Below are 16292 nucleotides of genomic sequence, written 5' to 3' on the forward strand. Positions count from 1 at the left end.
ACTAGATCATCAGGAAGATTTGAAATCGCATTAGACCAAGAACAGTCCCATCTGTGGGATCTCACCCAGAAAGCTCCTTGGGAAATGGTGGCCCATGCAGTTACCTTTGGAGGTCAGCCAGGTTTTAACCCATGTAATATGCACCGTGTTGATTTTGCACTGTGCTGCGTTGGTGTGGTGCATTTCCAGCACGTGCCACGTTGGCGGAGAGCTGCTTCCCCCTCTGCCACCTCCCATCCCCCGGCCACCTCTGCGGCATGGTATCCACGCAGAGCCTCTCCTTTCAGGGAAGCAGGGAAGAATCTTGTTTCCTTTCCATAGAAAATAATTTATTGAAATCACAACTATACATGGATGGGGCACAGACGCAGCCAGTCACAGCGATACCTTACGGACAGTGAGAGAATACATAGGCCATCCACCCCTTCTGTGCAGCCCTGCCCTGCCGCAGGGAGGAAGGGCTGAAGGGGTGGGGGAAGAGAGGGCGGCATGCAGAGATAAGGGGCCTGGAGAACCCACAGACTGATCATTGCACACAGGAGCCCTGGGGCTCGGTACAAGCAGAGCCCAGCACCAGCTAGAGCTCCATCCCTCCCGGAGGCAGCCCTGCACTCCCCCAGACAGACAGACAGACAATTCCATATGTACAGACTTTACACAGAATAAATAAGGGATATTTACAGAGGTTTGTGAGCAGCGGCTGGAGCACAAATGGTTAAAACTCCCCCTGCAGCACCGCCCCCAGGGTCTGCACTGGAGCCTCTCCCTTTGCTGCAGCGTCTGGAATGGGAGCTTGGGTCAGCCCCGCTTGGCCATGCAAGGCGGGCCCCTCTGCTGGGCATGGCACGCGCCTGCTCGTTTGCAGCCAGGGCATTTGGCGTTTTCCTCCCACAGAGTTTCTGAGTGGAGCCCGGAGCGTGCGGGCGGGGGGCTCAGGGCCGGCTGCCCTGCTCTATCTGCTGGTGCTGGCTGCGCACGGCGAACCTGTTGACGTGCACGGGGATGGGCACCACGATCTTGGGGTTGCGGACGGGCTCACCGGAGCGGTTGTTGACGTTGCCGGCTTTGATGCGTTTCCACTTGGCGCGGCGGTTCTGGAACCAGATCTTGACCTGCACCTCACTGAGCTTGAGGGCATGGGCGATCTGCGAGCGCTCTGTCAGGCTCAGGTACTTCTTGCAGTGGAATTCCTTCTCCAGCTCCAGCAGCTGCTCACTGGTGAAGGCTGTGCGCCTCCGGCGGCTCTTCCCTGGGTTGGAGCCGGGAGGTGCCTGCTCCCCTCCAGAGCTGCTCTTGGGCCTGGGCTTGGGCCCCAGGCAGCTGGCGCTGCTCCCATCCAGGAAGCTCTCGTCCTCGCTGTCAGGTGCGGAGCTCTCCTCTTCCCTCTCACTGCACGGGGTCTCCGCTGATTTCACCTCCAGCTTCTCTTCGTCCGAGCTGTACGCCTTACCATCTGCAGCCAAGACAAACAGCGTTAGCCAGGGCACCTGCACGGAGAAAAGGAGCCAGTCTGCTCTGGAGACACCTGCTGGGAAACCCCGAGGGAGACGTGTTGGGCCAACACCCCCCAGCTCAGAGCCTTGTCTGCACCGGCATCCCTGTGGGGAGCAACAGGGGTCCCAAGGGCAAGGGAGCGCCCAGCACTTTAGCCACCTGCTCTGAGCCAGCCCCGTGGAACAACAGCGAAGCCGTGTCCGCACTAGGGCTCACCCCCGTCACTCCCTCCTACCCCCACCCCACAGCACCAGTGCAAAGCACCAGAACCGGCATAGCCGGAGGAGCCTCCTCCATGCAGCCCATGCCAGGAGCGGGAGGTAAAGGTGAGGGAGAATTTCGGGTTTTGGTGCCCTCCCTCCCATGTGCCTGGAAGTCACCAGGCTCCAGCCCAGACTCAGCAAATCCGAGGCTCACGGGATGAGCCTGTTTGGAGTTGGGGGCTCTGCAGCATGCGTGTGCTTGTGGGGGCAGGGCACATGCTTTGGGAGAGTCTCATTTTCCCCTACAGTTACTGCAATGTCCATCTCCACCTGGCTCTGCTGCTAACGGTCCCAGCGGGGTGCAGCTCTCAGCCCCCTCCGGGGAATAAGTGTGTCTCATTTCCCATCCCCTGCAGCTGGGCTGAGGTTCTGAGCTGCCCTTGTTGAGACGAGGGCTCGCCATTCCAGCTAGCGTTAGCCACGCTCACAGAGCACCTCCTGGACGCTGTGTCACGGACACTTCAACAGTGCCCCAGAGCCAGCCTTCAGCAGGTTCTTCATTGGGCGTGTTCGTTCTGAGCAGAGTCTGGCCAGCTCAGTGGTCCCCAGATTATGGGGAGCACTTCCCTGGGAATCTCGGGGGGTGGGATGGGGGGCACGTGGCAGGGCCTGGGCCAGCCCCCAAAGGGGGTGGGAAGGGAGCACCAGCCAGCCCTGCTCTGCCCCAGCTACACTCTGGCCCCGCCCCTGGCCCCAGCCACAGTGCCAACCCCAGCCTCGGCCCCCACTGCAGCTCCTAACCCCATCCTAGGCTCCAGCTCTGGCCCTCCAACTACCCCGGGGGAGGGGAGGCACAAACAGATTCCATTATGGGTAAGGGGGGGAGGGGACAGAAAAAGTTTGGGGACCACTGGTCTAGCTTGAGTTTACCATGTTACAGGGAAGTAAGCGAAGCTTGTCATTTACTTCAGTTGCAGACTGAATTCTAGAAACGTAGGGCTGGAGGTCCTCACCTCCAGACCCTGTACTGACGCAGACCCAAGTAAACCATCCCTGACAGGGGTTTGTCCAATATGACGGGGATTCCACATCCTCCCAGGGATGCCTGTTCCAGACCTGAACTCCCCTGAGAGTTAGGTCAGATACTAGGAAAACTGGCTAGGTTTCCCTGGCTGCACATTAAGCCCATTGCTTCTTGTCCTGCCCCCAGGGAACATGGAGAACAATTGATCCGCATGCTCTTTAGGGCAGCCTGTAATAACCCATTTGAAGGCTATCAGCCCCCCTCAGTCTTCTTCTCTCAAGACTAAATGCCCAGTTTTTTTAACCTTTCCTCACAGGTCAGGTTTTCTGAACATTTGATCATTTTTGCTGCTCTCCTCTGAACTCTCTCCAATGTATCCACTTTCCTAGAGCGCAGCCCCCAGACCCAGACCCAGACCCAGGACTCCAGCGGAGGCCCCGTGAGTGCCAAGCAGCGTGGGACGAATACCTCCTGCGTCTCACACACGAGGCTCCCGATAGGCCACTGCAGAACCCGACCAGCCTTTTTCACAGCTGCCTCTGATCCCTTACTCTCAAGTCTGTGCTCCGCCATAAGCCCTCAGTTCTCTTCTGCATGTTCTGTTACCTAACCCTGGCAAAACAGAGCCTCTCGGGGCAGAGAAGTGGCTTTCTTTTAATGTGTGATCAGTGCAAACAAATCAGGAAATCTGTTAAATTCCCATTCGCTAAAGTTTGGGAATTCCTTCCCGGAACAACACCACTGCAGAGTCTGAGTAGCCACTATTGCAGCTGCAGGGACCCTCTGCCCGTGCACGGTCACTACCCGTGCAGTGCCACCCACAGCTCCTTTGCTCCAGCCCAGGGGGTCTCAAACTTCATTGCACTGCAACCCCCTTCTGACAACAAAAATTACTGCATGACCCCAGGAGGGGGAACTGAAGAATGAGCCCACCTGAGCCCTGCGGCTCCAGGCCTGGGGCCTGTAACCTGAGCCCCACCACCCCGGGCTGAAGCTGAAGCCCGAGTCCAGGCAGTGGGGCTTCAGCTTTGGCCCCAGCCCGTCTAACGCCAGCCCTGGCGGCCCCATTAAAATGGGGTCGCGACCCACAGTTTGAGAACCACTGCCCTAGCTAGCGTTTGCAGGTTGTGCTGTGGTTATAGCTACATAAAGTCACCCAGTCAAGGAACAGAACCAAAAGCACATGACACATGTCTCTCCCCAGCACGCGTGAACAGTCGATGGTGGAAACCTGAAATTTACTTTTGCCAAAAACTGGAACTGTCAAACTAGATGTTGGGTTTTTTCAGGATTTCTGCTGGTTCCGCACATGGACAGCGACAGGATGGGAAGCAACAGCACCAAGAAGCTGGCCCAGGCTTCCAGGAGAGTCATCCTGCCAGCATAGCCCACTCTCTGCAGCTCCGAACCACGCATGTCCATTCTAAACCCAACCTCTACTCCCAGTGCCTTCCTGGAAAACAATCCCCTTCTGTTCTGCCGGGGGAGCAGTGCCAGATTCACAAGGTTTTAAGTCATGGAGCTAAAGAAAAGCAGAGAGTTCATTGCAGACTGGGTTTCGCTTTCTCCTCATTGCTAGCTCAAAGGGATCTATGCCCAGGCAAGCTCCTGGGAACTCATAAATTCTTCTGGAGGCTTTGCCAACCAACAGCCTCTCCTGGCACAGCTGGCAGCATCTGTAAGCAGAGCAGGCCTGGGTTTAGCCCCGGGTCAAGGAACTAAGAAGCTCCACAGATGCAGGGGCCAGCAGCGCCGGTCCAGTGCCCAGAGCCGCTCCAGCATAGAGCCACCTGCGACAGATTGCACAAGGCCAACTGGCCGAGACAAACCCAGCAGAGACTGGAGCTTCCGGGAACAATCGATCTGTTCTCACTGCAGAATTAGCCCAGGCTGGGATGGGTGTTGCCCCAACCACCTCCTTTCCACACAGGAAACCCTCTCACTGGAGGGTGGTGACAGCTTTGCACCTGGGTTAGCCTATGGCCCCAGCAGGCCAGCTAACACCCCATGCGGCTTTCACTTGGGCTGGTAAGGGAGGGAGGAGACAGGCTATATCACCTGAGTGCTGATAGTCCTCCGATGCTGCAAGAAAGTGGGGTTTTCCTCCTTATTGTGTTGTATGTGAGCCTTACTGTTTCGCATGAATACAGTGTGTGCCTCAGTTTCCCTGTGTATTGCACCAATGGCTAGGTAGTGGGGATAAAAGATGTGTGACTTTTGCGGAGACCCTCAGGGGCTGGTGAGACTGCTTCAGCTGCCTGCATGTAAGCAATGGAAGGTGCCCTTCATAACCTGAGAGCCAGGAGCAGGATGTGACCAGGTGACACTTTGCCCAGGAAGCAAGACAAAGACCAGAGAAGGAGCAACGGGAATGTTGGAGGCCAGGCAGCTGGGTCCAGTTCAGTCTGCTGTGGGGGACTCTAGGAAGGAGTGTCTTGGGCATCTGGCCCAGAGTCCCCCCATGATGGCTTTGGCTGAAAGTCACTGATTTCTGTGCTAACAAGTTCTGTTCTATGCTGTGTACATGTTGATTAATAAACCTTCTGTTTTACACACTGGCTGAGAGTCACAGCTGACTGTGGAGTTGGGGTGCAGGGCCCACTGGCTTTCCCAGGAGCCCGCCTGGGCAGACTCACCATGGTGAGGACAGGGATGCTGAATGATCCAAGGTCAGACCCAGGAAGGGGAAGCCATGTAAGCTTCTTGCCCTGGTGAAGGAGTCCTAACTGGCTTCATACACAGAGCATCGGCCTGGTGACTGTGACAAATGCCTTCCCACAATTCCCCTATGCTCCCAGGACAAAGAAGTTCTCCCACAACTCACTAGGAAAGGAAAAGAGCCCTGGGATGTGTCCGGAGATGTCTGAGTGACACAGACCGGTCAGTGCAGCCCCAGCGAGGACAGGAATGCAGGGAAGGTTCTGCAGGGGGGGTGTTAATGTTACACTCCCAGTCCAAGGATGGTTTCAGATCAGAGGTTCTATTAGACTTAAATACATATTATTAACAAGCCCACAGACACACACGGCCTGCTTAAGCCCCAAGCCAGCTCCGTCTCACTGGGACACAACCAGTCTTCTTGCTTCCCCTCTGTGTTCCCTCTTCAGCAGTGCTCCAACCCACAAAGACAGGGCACAACCCTGACGTTCCCTTTGAGTGCCACACTCAGCCCTTGTCCGCACCAGTCACTGCAGCTCTGCCTCCGTAGTGTGATAGCTTCCACACTTGCTACAGCGATAGCCGGGGTTTTCCCTGTTGCTGTCCCTGCTCTATCCCAGCAGTACCTAGACTGACAGAATTCTGCCCTTCGTCTAGTGGTGTCTGCACCATGGCTTAGGATGGCTGAACTGTCTTGAGGGTGCGAATTTTTCACATCCCATGTGATGTAGCTAGGCTGACCTAAGTTTTAGGTGTAGACCAGGCCTCCCACCTGGGCGAGGCCAGTCCAGGTGCTCAGACCTGGGTGCCAGTCCCCCAAGTTAACTCCACATGGAAGATAGACCCCATAAAGCCCCCAGTCAGGAAGCAGAGATGTTTGAGGTCCGAGCGCTGGGCCCCAGACAGCCCTGTCCAGGCACGAGTCTCCATTCTCCTTCTGCAGCCCTTGCAGCCAGCCTGAGCTCCTCACCACCCCCCGCCCTCGGGGCAGCTGCCCACTAGTGCTAGTAGCCCACCCTGGAGGAGCTGAAAGCATCCCAGGTCCTAGCAGCTGTGCTGAACACGTCCCTTCTGAGAGGGTGTCTCCTGGCCGCTGCTGCGGGGAGCTGGGATATGGGCCAGGCCCATCCTCCCCTAAACAGGGCTGTCCTGCGGTCGTCAGAGCTCTGAGTAGAGCAGGCCACATCAGAGAGTTTCCATGCCCCAGAAACATGGCCAGGCCCAGCTGCAGGAAACGCTCTGGGGGCCAAGCTGAGTTGGCAGAGCCAGGACAGCGATCCAGCTACACCCCATCACAGAGGTAGGAGCCACTTCACCCTCAGATCTGCACACATGGCAGTGCCATGCCTAACCTCAGGAACTGGGAGACCAACGGTACTAGCCTGTCCCTGCCTGCCGGGGGTCCGTCACAGCTCACCCTGTACTTTCAGGACAACACCCAGCTCATCTCTAGGCACCATAGAGACACCCCCCCACACACACACGACTTGTCACACAGAATAGTTACCATGTGACTAACTGGTTGCTCAGGGAGGAGTCCCACCCCAACAGCTCCCTTCCCTGCCTGAGAACCCTGGCGAGAGTCAACAAAAGGGTGCCAAGGTCCCCTCGAGGCCCGTCAGCGGCACCTTTGACCCCTGAGGCAAGTCTGTGCTTTGCTGCCCTCTGACCATCCTTCGCTTCTGTGACCCAGACATCCGCATCCCTCAGCGTCTCACAAGCCAGGTGTAGTAAGAGAGCTTCCAACCATCTGAGCCAGGTACCACATGCTACCAGTGCCCAGAGCCAGGCCTGCCTGTCCCTGAGCTACAGATGCTCCCCCTGGCAGCCAGCAGCACCCAGGGGCCTGTCAGCGAAGGAGACGCAGGTTACTGCGACACCAAGGCTGGGCAGCCCCTACCTCACCCTCTACAATCCACGGCCTTCAAGAAGCCACAAGCTATGAACAGGTCAGACCTGGTCTTATTCCCCTCCCTGCTGGGGGGTGGGACCGAGGACTCCTCCCTCAGCCACATCTCCTCTGTCCCATCCATTCTGGACATCAGGCCCACGGATCCCAAAGTCTCAGTCTAACGCAAGCCAGACAACCTGCCACACAGGGGCCCAGCAACCGCCAGTCACTATGGAAAGCTGAACCAGCGCACACGTGCTTTGGGGACCCAGCCTGGCTGGGGGTGCAGGGGTGGGGAAGAGAGAAAGAATGGGACACAGCTGTTTGTGGGACCATAGCCCAGTTGTCCCTCTCCAGTCCTGAGGGCTAGCAGGACATAAGGGTTTGTTCCTTTCCACCCTCAACTCTGCCTCTTGGGTGCAGGGCTGGAACTTCGCCTCCATTGAATCTGCTTATGACAAATATTTAACATTTCCCCAGCCAGAGGAAACCTACAGACTGGACCAGCCAAAGGATCCTCATGGTCAAACTGCAGCTACCGTTAGCACCACCATTCACCCACGACATGCAGCGCAACAGAGCATCTCCAGGGGCTGCTACCAAGTGCTGGCGAGGGGCCTGGCACAGTGGGACATGCGGGTACCAGTGACACGGGGGGCAGAGGAGGGCAGGAAAGAGCTCCACTTCTGGGAGAAGGGCTGCCGCCAAAGGCTCCCACAGCAGCTGGTGCTGGTTCTGATAACAGGGCTCCAGCTACCAGTACAGAGGCATGGTGCGGTCATAGAGCCCAGGCTAGAAGGGAGAATGGCAACCGGATCAACGCCCAGGTAACGCTTCGGGCCGCTGTTCTGTGGAGCGGCTGGTCCTGGGCACCCACTGTCCCAACAGTGACGGAACACACAGGCGCCGCCCCCCGTGACCACAATCAAATGAGGTTCCACGCCTGGAGGAGGGGAGGCCCCATGAAGGGACACTGACAGGGGACTGCAATAGAACAAAGGGGCATGGATGCTACTGAGAAACCCAGGACAATAAGAGACGCTCTGAAGGCAGAGGAGCTGTGGAACAAAAGGGAGCGGGAAGCCAAGAGGAAGCCAATAGGGCTAAATAGCAGGGGGGCCAGGCTATTTGGGCCACACCGAAATCCTTGAAACCTGCCCCAGTGAACCAAACAGGCACATAGGTTACAGCTGGTGAGAGGGGAGCTAGAAGGGCCAAAGTGGGGCTTCACAGCAAAAAGTGAAGGATGGGCCAGTGGTTAAGGCCCTTGCCTAGAATATAGGAGGCCAGTGTTCAATTCCCTGCTTGGCCAAAGGCTTATTTTGGGACCTTGAGCAAGTCACTGTGCCTCACTCCCCCTCTGTGCCACGGGGAGACCTGCCCTGCCACACCCAGGAGGTGCTCAGGTGATGGGGCCAGAGAAGTATCACAGATGCACATGTAACAGGTGCAAAAACAAACTAGAGATTCCTTACGTCCATCAGAAGCAAGAAGCCTGTGAAGAACTGGGGGGAGGGGGGTCCACTGGATCACCGGGGATTAAAGGGAGCAATTAAGGAAGCCAAAAACATTGCTGAGAAGCAAAGTGATTTCTTTGCATCGGTCTCCATGCGGAGATTCCCATCCAGGCCCTGTCTTTTCTCACTATAAAGTCGAGATGCTCAAGGAGATCAAGGTAGCAGCGGAAGAAGTGCTGAAGCAAACTGATCATTTACAAAAGCCACAAGTCCCCAGGCCCAGATGCTCCCTCGCCGAGTTCTGAAGGCATTTGAATAGGAAGTGTGGAGCTGCTAGCAAAATATACAACCTCTTATTAAAAGCCAGCTACAGTCACCAGCTACTGAAGGGTAGCAAATGCATTTTAAAAGAGGATCTTACAGATCAGTCAGCCTCACATCTGTACCTGGGAAACTGGATGAAGTTATAATTTAAAATAGTCTATTACAACACCTGGTAGATCACACTAGGAGAGGGTCTAACCCGCACATTGTCTGCAAAGGAAAATCACGTTTAGAATTGTAGGACTGGAAGTCCTCGCCAGTCCAGTCCCCTGCCCTCATGGCAGGACTACGCATTATCCAGACCATCCCTGACAGATGATTGTCCAACCTGCTCTTAAAAATCTCCAATGATGGAGATTCCACCACCTGCCTGGGCAATTTATTCCAGTGCCGAACCACCCTGACAGGTCGGAGGTTTTTCCTAACCTCCAACCTAAACCGCCCTGGCTGCAAATTAAGCCCATTGCTCCTTGTTCTCCTTAACCTCTGCGGGTAGGACAATTCACCTTCCTCCTCCTTGTAACAACCTTTTATGTACTTGAAAACTGTTATATCCCTTCTCAGGCTTCTCCAGACCAAACAAATGCAATTTTTTGAGTCTTCCCTCATGGGTCATGTTTTCTAGACCTTTAATTTGGCTGATCTTAGAATTATCTGAACATGTCAATAAACTAAATGGGTAAAGGGGACTGTCTGACAATTTATTTAGATTTTCAAAAGACTGTCAGAGACCAAGGTGTAAAAGGGAAGGTGCTGGAACTGGTAAAAAAAGAGCAACAAGTCACCAGAACAAAATATGTATGTACCCAAGAGACCTGAAGTAGCTGAGCTGCTAACAAAGGCAGCTAACCACAGCAGAGGATTGAAGAGGAGCCAACTTTATACCTATCTTTGAAAAAGGTGCAAGTCAGGATTCTGGGAATTACAGACCCCTGAGCCTTACTTCACTTTCATCCAATGTATTTAACAAAGAATGATAAACAGAGGAGCTTGAGATACCAGGGACAAAGTGTGTGGGGGGGGGGGGGGAGAGGAGGGAGGGGTCTTAATGTTTTCCATGAGTCCTGGGTGTGCTTCAGTTCCCCTGTCTATTACCCAAATGCCTCAAAGTGGACAAGAGTGTGCTGTTCGCAGAGACCCTCGTGGGCAGGCGTCACTGCCTCCAGCTGCCTGCCTACAGACGAGGACTGGACACTCTCTAACCTGGCAACTGATGGCCAAGGCCCCTCAACCAGCGGCCGCAAGCTGGAGCAAGGAGAGGTGGAGTTCGGGTGACCCGTTTCCTAGAAAAGAGAACCTGGGACAGAGTAGAAGCAGCTGGGTGTGTCAGAGGTTGGGCTGCTGGAAACGAGTCTGTCTCTTGCCTTGGGGCTCTGTAGGGAGGGAAGAGCTCTGGACCCCCCCCCCCCAGATGGGCTTTGCTAAATGTTCCCGATTTCTGTACGAACAGGAGCTGTTCTACGCGGTGCTCCAGTTGTCTATTAAACCTTATGGTTTACATGCTGGCTGAGAGTCACTCCTAACTGCGGAGTTGGGGTGCAGGGCACTTTGGAGGGGGAGTGCAAGGCTTCCCCCGGTTTCCCATCCAGGTGGGCTCATGGTGTGAACAGGGGGCTGAATGCTCCGAGGTGAGACCCAGGAGGAGGGGGCTTGCCCTGGTGAGAGCGCGCCCCGGGGGCGGTCCCACAGCCAGAGGCCCCCCCTGGCTTCATTCCCAGGGTTCCAGAGCGCCCAGCCCCTGCACCGGGGACACAAGGCTGCCCGACTTCTGCAGAGGAAATGTATTAGAAAATGTCTCGGGTATCAGAATCCTTTGTGCATGAAAAACTATAGCTAAAGGAGAACAGGTTGCCAGTTTGTTCGGATTTCTCAAGACTGTTGATGCTCTGGAGGGAGCTAAGTAAAGGCAGGATGAGAGCGCGGGTTCAGTCATAGATCAGAAACCAGAGAAGGGCAGCACCAAGAGGCGGGTTAAAAGATCAGCTGGACTGGGACTGGGTCCAGGGCTTAATCCCTCCTGATCTGCAGAGGAGGGGGAAGCCCGCACACGACATACAATTATTCAGGTTGCGAGGAGGCCAGAGACGACGGAAGAACCAGGCCCAGCCTGGGGACGGCCAGGGATGGCATTTCGCAGCGATCAGGGTAGGAAATGCCCGTTGAAGGAATCATGCTAACCACGCGTACACCTCGTGGGGTCTAACTCAGCTGCTGGGGAAGGGCCTGGAACCTCCTCGGAGAGGCGCCAGGAGCCTGAGCCCAGCGGTAATACAAGCGAATGTGACATTAGGGGGCCAAGGCCAGGTGCCCAGCGCCCGTCACTGGGTCTCAGAGGAGACCGCAGAATTCAGGACAGGCGATGCAAACGCCCGGAGGCAGGGAACACACGTCTGCGAAGAGCTAGAGAGACCGGGCCTGTTCAGAGGGGACATCAGAGGGACTCAAACAACAAGTTAGGCAGCCCCCCCCCGCGCACCCCAAGTTACTCCAGCCAGGCCTCCCGCAGGCTGGGGAGGAAGCCAGAGGCGGCGGCTGGGGCCCAGGGAAGCAACTGGCTAGGAGAAGTAGCCGCAGACGATCACCTGTTTCCTGACAAGGGGAAAACTGATGAGGGGGCCCCAGACTCCCTCGGGCTTCCGGGGGCTCGGCTGCTGAGATCTAGAAACGCCCCGCCCCCCGAAGGTCCCTCCCTGGGCGGGCTGGGGGCTCCCCGGAGCGGTGATTGCAGCCCCGACCACTGGGGAGCTGCTTTTCGGACATAGGGGCTGGCCGGGCGCGCTCTGCGGTGCCGGGGTTTGCCAGCCCCCCAGGTTGCAGTTGCTTGGCTGCCCGAGCGGCGCAGGAGGCCTGTGGGTCCCCGTCTCTCTGATGGGGGCAGAGGGGACTTGGACCCTCCGGCAGCTGCTGTGGGAATAAAGCCGCCAGCTGCTCCCGTCCCTGCGGGGCGCCGGGCACCGCCAGACCGGGTCGCAGCTCGATCCCCGCTGCCGCCGGGGAGCAGCACCCACAGCTGGGCGCCAGCACCTCGGAGAGCGCCGCGCCCAGGCGCTGGGAGTGGGCCGAGGGGAGCCTGGACCCGACTCCGGGTACCCTCTGCAGGACGCACGGCGGGGCCCGGCTCCGGACCATTCAGCTGAGCTGCGGCCAGCGGCTGCGGGGGCAGGGGGGGGACTCCCAGACATCCCACCTGCAACCACCGACACCCCTAGCGCTACCCGCTGGGCACCTCCCTCCCGTTCCGACACCCACCCCCGCAAACCCCGGATACCCCTGCGCGCGCAGACCCACCCCCAGCCAGAAATCCTCCCATGACGCCACACCTTGCCCCCCCCACTCGAGAGACCCCAGCACAGCCACCTGCGCACCCCCCAACTCTATCCCCGCTGGACACCCCCCCCCCCAAGCACACACACACCCCAGCCAGAAATCCTCCCATGCCGCCACACCTTGCCCCCCCACCTACCCGACACCCCCCGCCGGCACAGCCACCTGCCCCTCCCCGACTCTGTCCCCGCCGGGCACCCCCTGCCCTCCCAAGCCCCCGCCCCGCGCACCCCCCCGCGCGCAGACCCACCCCGGGCCGGAAATCTCTCCATTCCGCCACACCTTGGCGCACAAGCCCACCCGACCCCAGCTTCCGGACACCCCCGGCACGGGCACCCCTGCGCCCCCCGAACCCTATCTCCCCTGGACACCCCCAACCCGCCCCGACAGCTCTTGGCGCAGCGACCCACCTGCGCACACCCAACACCCCCCCTCCAACCCGCCACCCTAGGAGCACCCACTCACCGGACTCCCCATCCCCGCCGGACACTCCCTCCGTGGCGCGCACAGCCCCCCATCACCGAAGTGTAATTAAACACCCCCGAAGCCCGGCACTGGGATGCCCGCACACACACGCGGGATCTTGGGTCCCGTCCCGCCGGGGGCTGCTGGGGCAGGTGTCTCACACGCCTAGGCGGCCGGGAGCGGAGGGGCAGCTACAGCCGGGTCTGTCCCGAGCCGAGCCCAGCCTGGGACCCGCGAGGGGAGCGGCGCTCACCGCCCCTTCTCCCTCGGGCCTAGGCTTCCCACTCACCGGCCACTTCTATTCCCAGGGCAGCCCGTGGGGAGCTCAGGCCGGGGCGGGAGCCTGCTCCGGAGGGAAACCCCTCCCCTGCACGCCAGCCCGGGGCAGAGGGGGGCTGGGGGCCGAAGAACCGAGACACCCGGAGCCTGCGCCGCCTCTGGAGCAATCCCCGCGGGGGGCGGCCCGCAACCCTTCTCCCCCCCGCCCCAGCACACAGCTGTGGTTATCTGAGGGCTCCCGCCCCTGGCACAGCAGAGGGGGCCTCCACCGGAAACCCCTTTCCCGCCCCATCGGCCACTCCCCCCGCCCCCCACGTCTACCTGCCCCTGCAGCCACCTTACCCCCCCGCCCCAACTCTATGCCCCCCAACGGCGGCTCCACCAGCCTCCAGGGCCCTGCCCCCCGCAGTCCCACCGCGCCCCCCGGATTATTCCATGCCTACAGACCCCTTCCCCACACACCCCGGTCTGCCCGGCCCCCTGCACCTCAGCCTCGGCTCCCCCTGCAACTCCCCTCACCTCCAGCACCGGCTTCCCCTGCCCCCTGCAGCCCACCAACCTCGGCTCCATCTGCCCCTCCCGCTGCAGCCTCCTTTACCCCAACCCGTTTCCCCTCTCCCCCTGCAGTCCCCCTTAGCCCCCCAATTCCGGCTTCCCCTGCCCCTCCTTATTAGTCCACCCCACAGCCCTCTTCTCCCAGGAAGCTCCACACTCGCCCATCGCTCCCCTCTGGACCTCCGATCCCTACTGCAGCCCCCTACCCTCCTCCAACGCCGGCACAACCCGTCCCCAAGGTCCCTTCCCTTCCTTCAGCCCTGGTCCCAGCGCCTCCCAGGACGCTCCCCCCCAACTCCGGCTCTGTTTGTTCCCGGGGTGTCTCCTCCGCAGAGCCCCTCCCTCGTGCCTCCTTTCCCAGGTCTTTCCCCTATAGCCCCCTTGTTCCCTCCACCCCCAGCTCTCCCGCTCCGTCTGCACCCGATCTCTCCCCACCCCAGTAGCCGGAGCCGGTAAAGGGTACGGATCCCCTTCGCGCCCAGGCTGCTCGGGCTACCCTCAGAGGGCAGGGACCGCGCCGCGCTTTGCGCACGGAACAGGGCTGGCGGCTCGCTCTGCTCCAGGAGGACGCTCCGGTCCCGGCTGCGGCACCCGTGAGAGGGGTCAGCGTCCGCCCCGCAGAAAGTTCCGCTGGCCTAGACTGGGCTTGCGGCCGCAGCCCGGCTCTTACCTGCCAGGCTGGGGAAGGGGTCCGGGAAGTGTAGCGGCTGCTCGGGAGGCCCCTTGTCCCTGGCCGGGGGCAGCTCCTCCGCCTCCAGGCTCTCGGCGCTCCGCCTGCAGCCCGGCTCCGGGTTGGTGCGCGCCGCCGGCAGCTCCTGCGCCGGGTAGAACCCGTCGGGGGGCTCGCTGAAGTTGGGCAGCGCCGTAGTGAGCGCCACCATGGAGGGCACCCCCTGCCCCAGGCTGGCGCAGAAGGTGTTGGTGAGGCGGCCGGCGAAGGAGGCCAGCGGGGCGAGCGGGGGGAGGCCGGACTGCAGGGGCGCGGGCGACAGCGCCTGGGGCAGCACCAGCGGCCGGTAGGGCATGAACATGGGGTAGCCGGTGTAGAGCAGGTGGCCGGAGCGAGGCGGCGGGGTCCCGATCAGCGAGTCGATGGAGAAGGCGGCCCCTTGGCCGCTGGGTCTCTGCATGGCGAGCGGGCGCGGAGCGCCTCCCGGGCCGGCTGCGCCCCCACCTCCCCACGGGTTCCAGCCGCCGCCAACTTGCTGGGCCGCCCGGCTGCTCCCGGGCCCGCGGTGCCCCGGCTCTGCGCTGCGCGGGGCTCCCCCTCTGCGCTGCGCGGGGCGCGCGGGGCCCCGGCTCTGCGCCGCGCAGGGCCCCGACTCTGCGCCGCGCAGGGCTCCCCCTCTGCGCCGCGCGCGACGCCTGGGTCCTCGGGTCCCTTTCTCACGATCCCCCGGTCCCGCGGGCTTCGGGCTCGCCGCCCCCAGGCTCCTGCGCCGCAGCCCGTGCCCCGGAGCCCCGGCAGCGCTGCCTGCCCGCTGCCTTCGAGGGCTGGAGTGGCGGCGCGCTCCGAGGCTCCCCGCAGCCCGGCTCAGCGCGGGGGGGCGGGGGAGGGGTGTCGCCCTCCGGACTCATCCATCTTCCTCACGCCACGCCTGAGTTCCCCCTTAGCCCGCTCGGGGGGCAGGGCCCGGCCCCCGGCGCGCCCGGCCTGGGAAGGCGCCGCCCCCCTCCCGCCTAATCAGCTGTGATTAACGCTGATTGATGATCGGTAATTACTGAGGCCGGAGCACAAGGGAGCCGCACAAGGGCGCTTTTGTCGGCTGGGGCGGGCGGGACGGGGGCGGCGCGGCCAGACAGATGCTTTCGCCCGGCCACTTGTCAAGCCTTTCTGCGGCGCTTTGGCTGGGACTGAATGGGCGGAGGGGGTAATGGATGGGAGCGGGGATAATGGGGGGGCCGGGGAGACCGAGGGGGTGATGGGGGAATGGTTGCGGGGTAACGGGCTGGGCGGCGGGATAATGGGGAGAGCGGGGGGCCGAGGGGGGCAACGGGCCAGGGGGATAATGAGGGGAGCGGGCCGGGGGGGCGGGATCATGGGAGCAGGGCGAAGGAACGGGCCAGGGCGCAGCTCCCCGAATCCCGCACGCAGGAACCGGCCGCCCCCCAGCTGCTGCCCGCGGCACCCGGCGAAGTCCCGGGACCGAACCGGGCCGGGCCGGCGGCTGCACGTCGGAGCTAGAGGCCCGCGCGCTAATGGTGCTGATTGGCGCTGATTGCCCCCTTGAGCTGGCCGCGGAGTCTCCTGAACCGGCCCCTGATTGCGGGAGGCGGCGGACCCCGCCGCGGCTGATTAATCCGGAGGGTCGGCATGCTAATTGCTCGGCAACTGCCAGCCCCAGCCCCAGCCCCAGCCCCTCCGTGCGGGGGAAGCAGAAACCCCGCCCCTGGGTGCCCGGCCTGGTCCAGTTATCCCCTCACACCCAGGACAGTCCCAGGCTCTCCTGGTCCCGCTCTGTTCTCCCCACCAAGGCCCCAGGAGGGGACTGGCCCCCTGGACACCAGGCAGGAGCTCAGCTTGCCCCAGTGAGGGGTCCCTCCACCCGGGGCGTGGGTGCTGGGGCCTTTCCCAGCGGGGCCTGCTGCCAGAGGGGCTGTGGCTTTCACAGAACAGG

The 16292-nt window shown here is 60.7% G+C and overlaps 1 protein-coding gene across 1 annotated transcript; it reads right to left on the reverse strand.

The window, feature by feature from the left end:
- Nucleotides 1-304: 304 nt before the first annotated feature.
- On the reverse strand, nt 305-15331 carry GBX1 (gastrulation brain homeobox 1). The gene is made up of 2 exons (XM_048842120.2): nt 14345-15331; nt 305-1453 (listed from the first exon to the last, which is right to left on the reverse strand). Exons 1-2 carry the CDS (start codon nt 14802-14804, stop codon nt 933-935), a joined length of 981 nt encoding a protein of 326 aa, XP_048698077.1. The 5' UTR covers nt 14805-15331; the 3' UTR covers nt 305-932.
- Nucleotides 15332-16292: the final 961 nt, after the last annotated feature.

This window comes from Caretta caretta, chromosome 2 (assembly GCF_965140235.1).
Source record: "Caretta caretta isolate rCarCar2 chromosome 2, rCarCar1.hap1, whole genome shotgun sequence".
Taxonomy (NCBI): Eukaryota; Metazoa; Chordata; order Testudines; family Cheloniidae; genus Caretta; species Caretta caretta.

Bases quoted from the DNA above. Each gene is read 5' to 3' on its own strand.
- GBX1 (XM_048842120.2), bottom strand. From the start codon at position 14,804: ATGCAGAGACCCAGCGGCCAAGGGGCCGCCTTCTCCATCGACTCGCTG. The intron at 1,454-14,344 runs GTAAGAGCCGGG...TCTTGGCTGCAG, and splicing joins CCCCTTCCCCAGCCTGGCAG to ATGGTAAGGCGTACAGCTCG.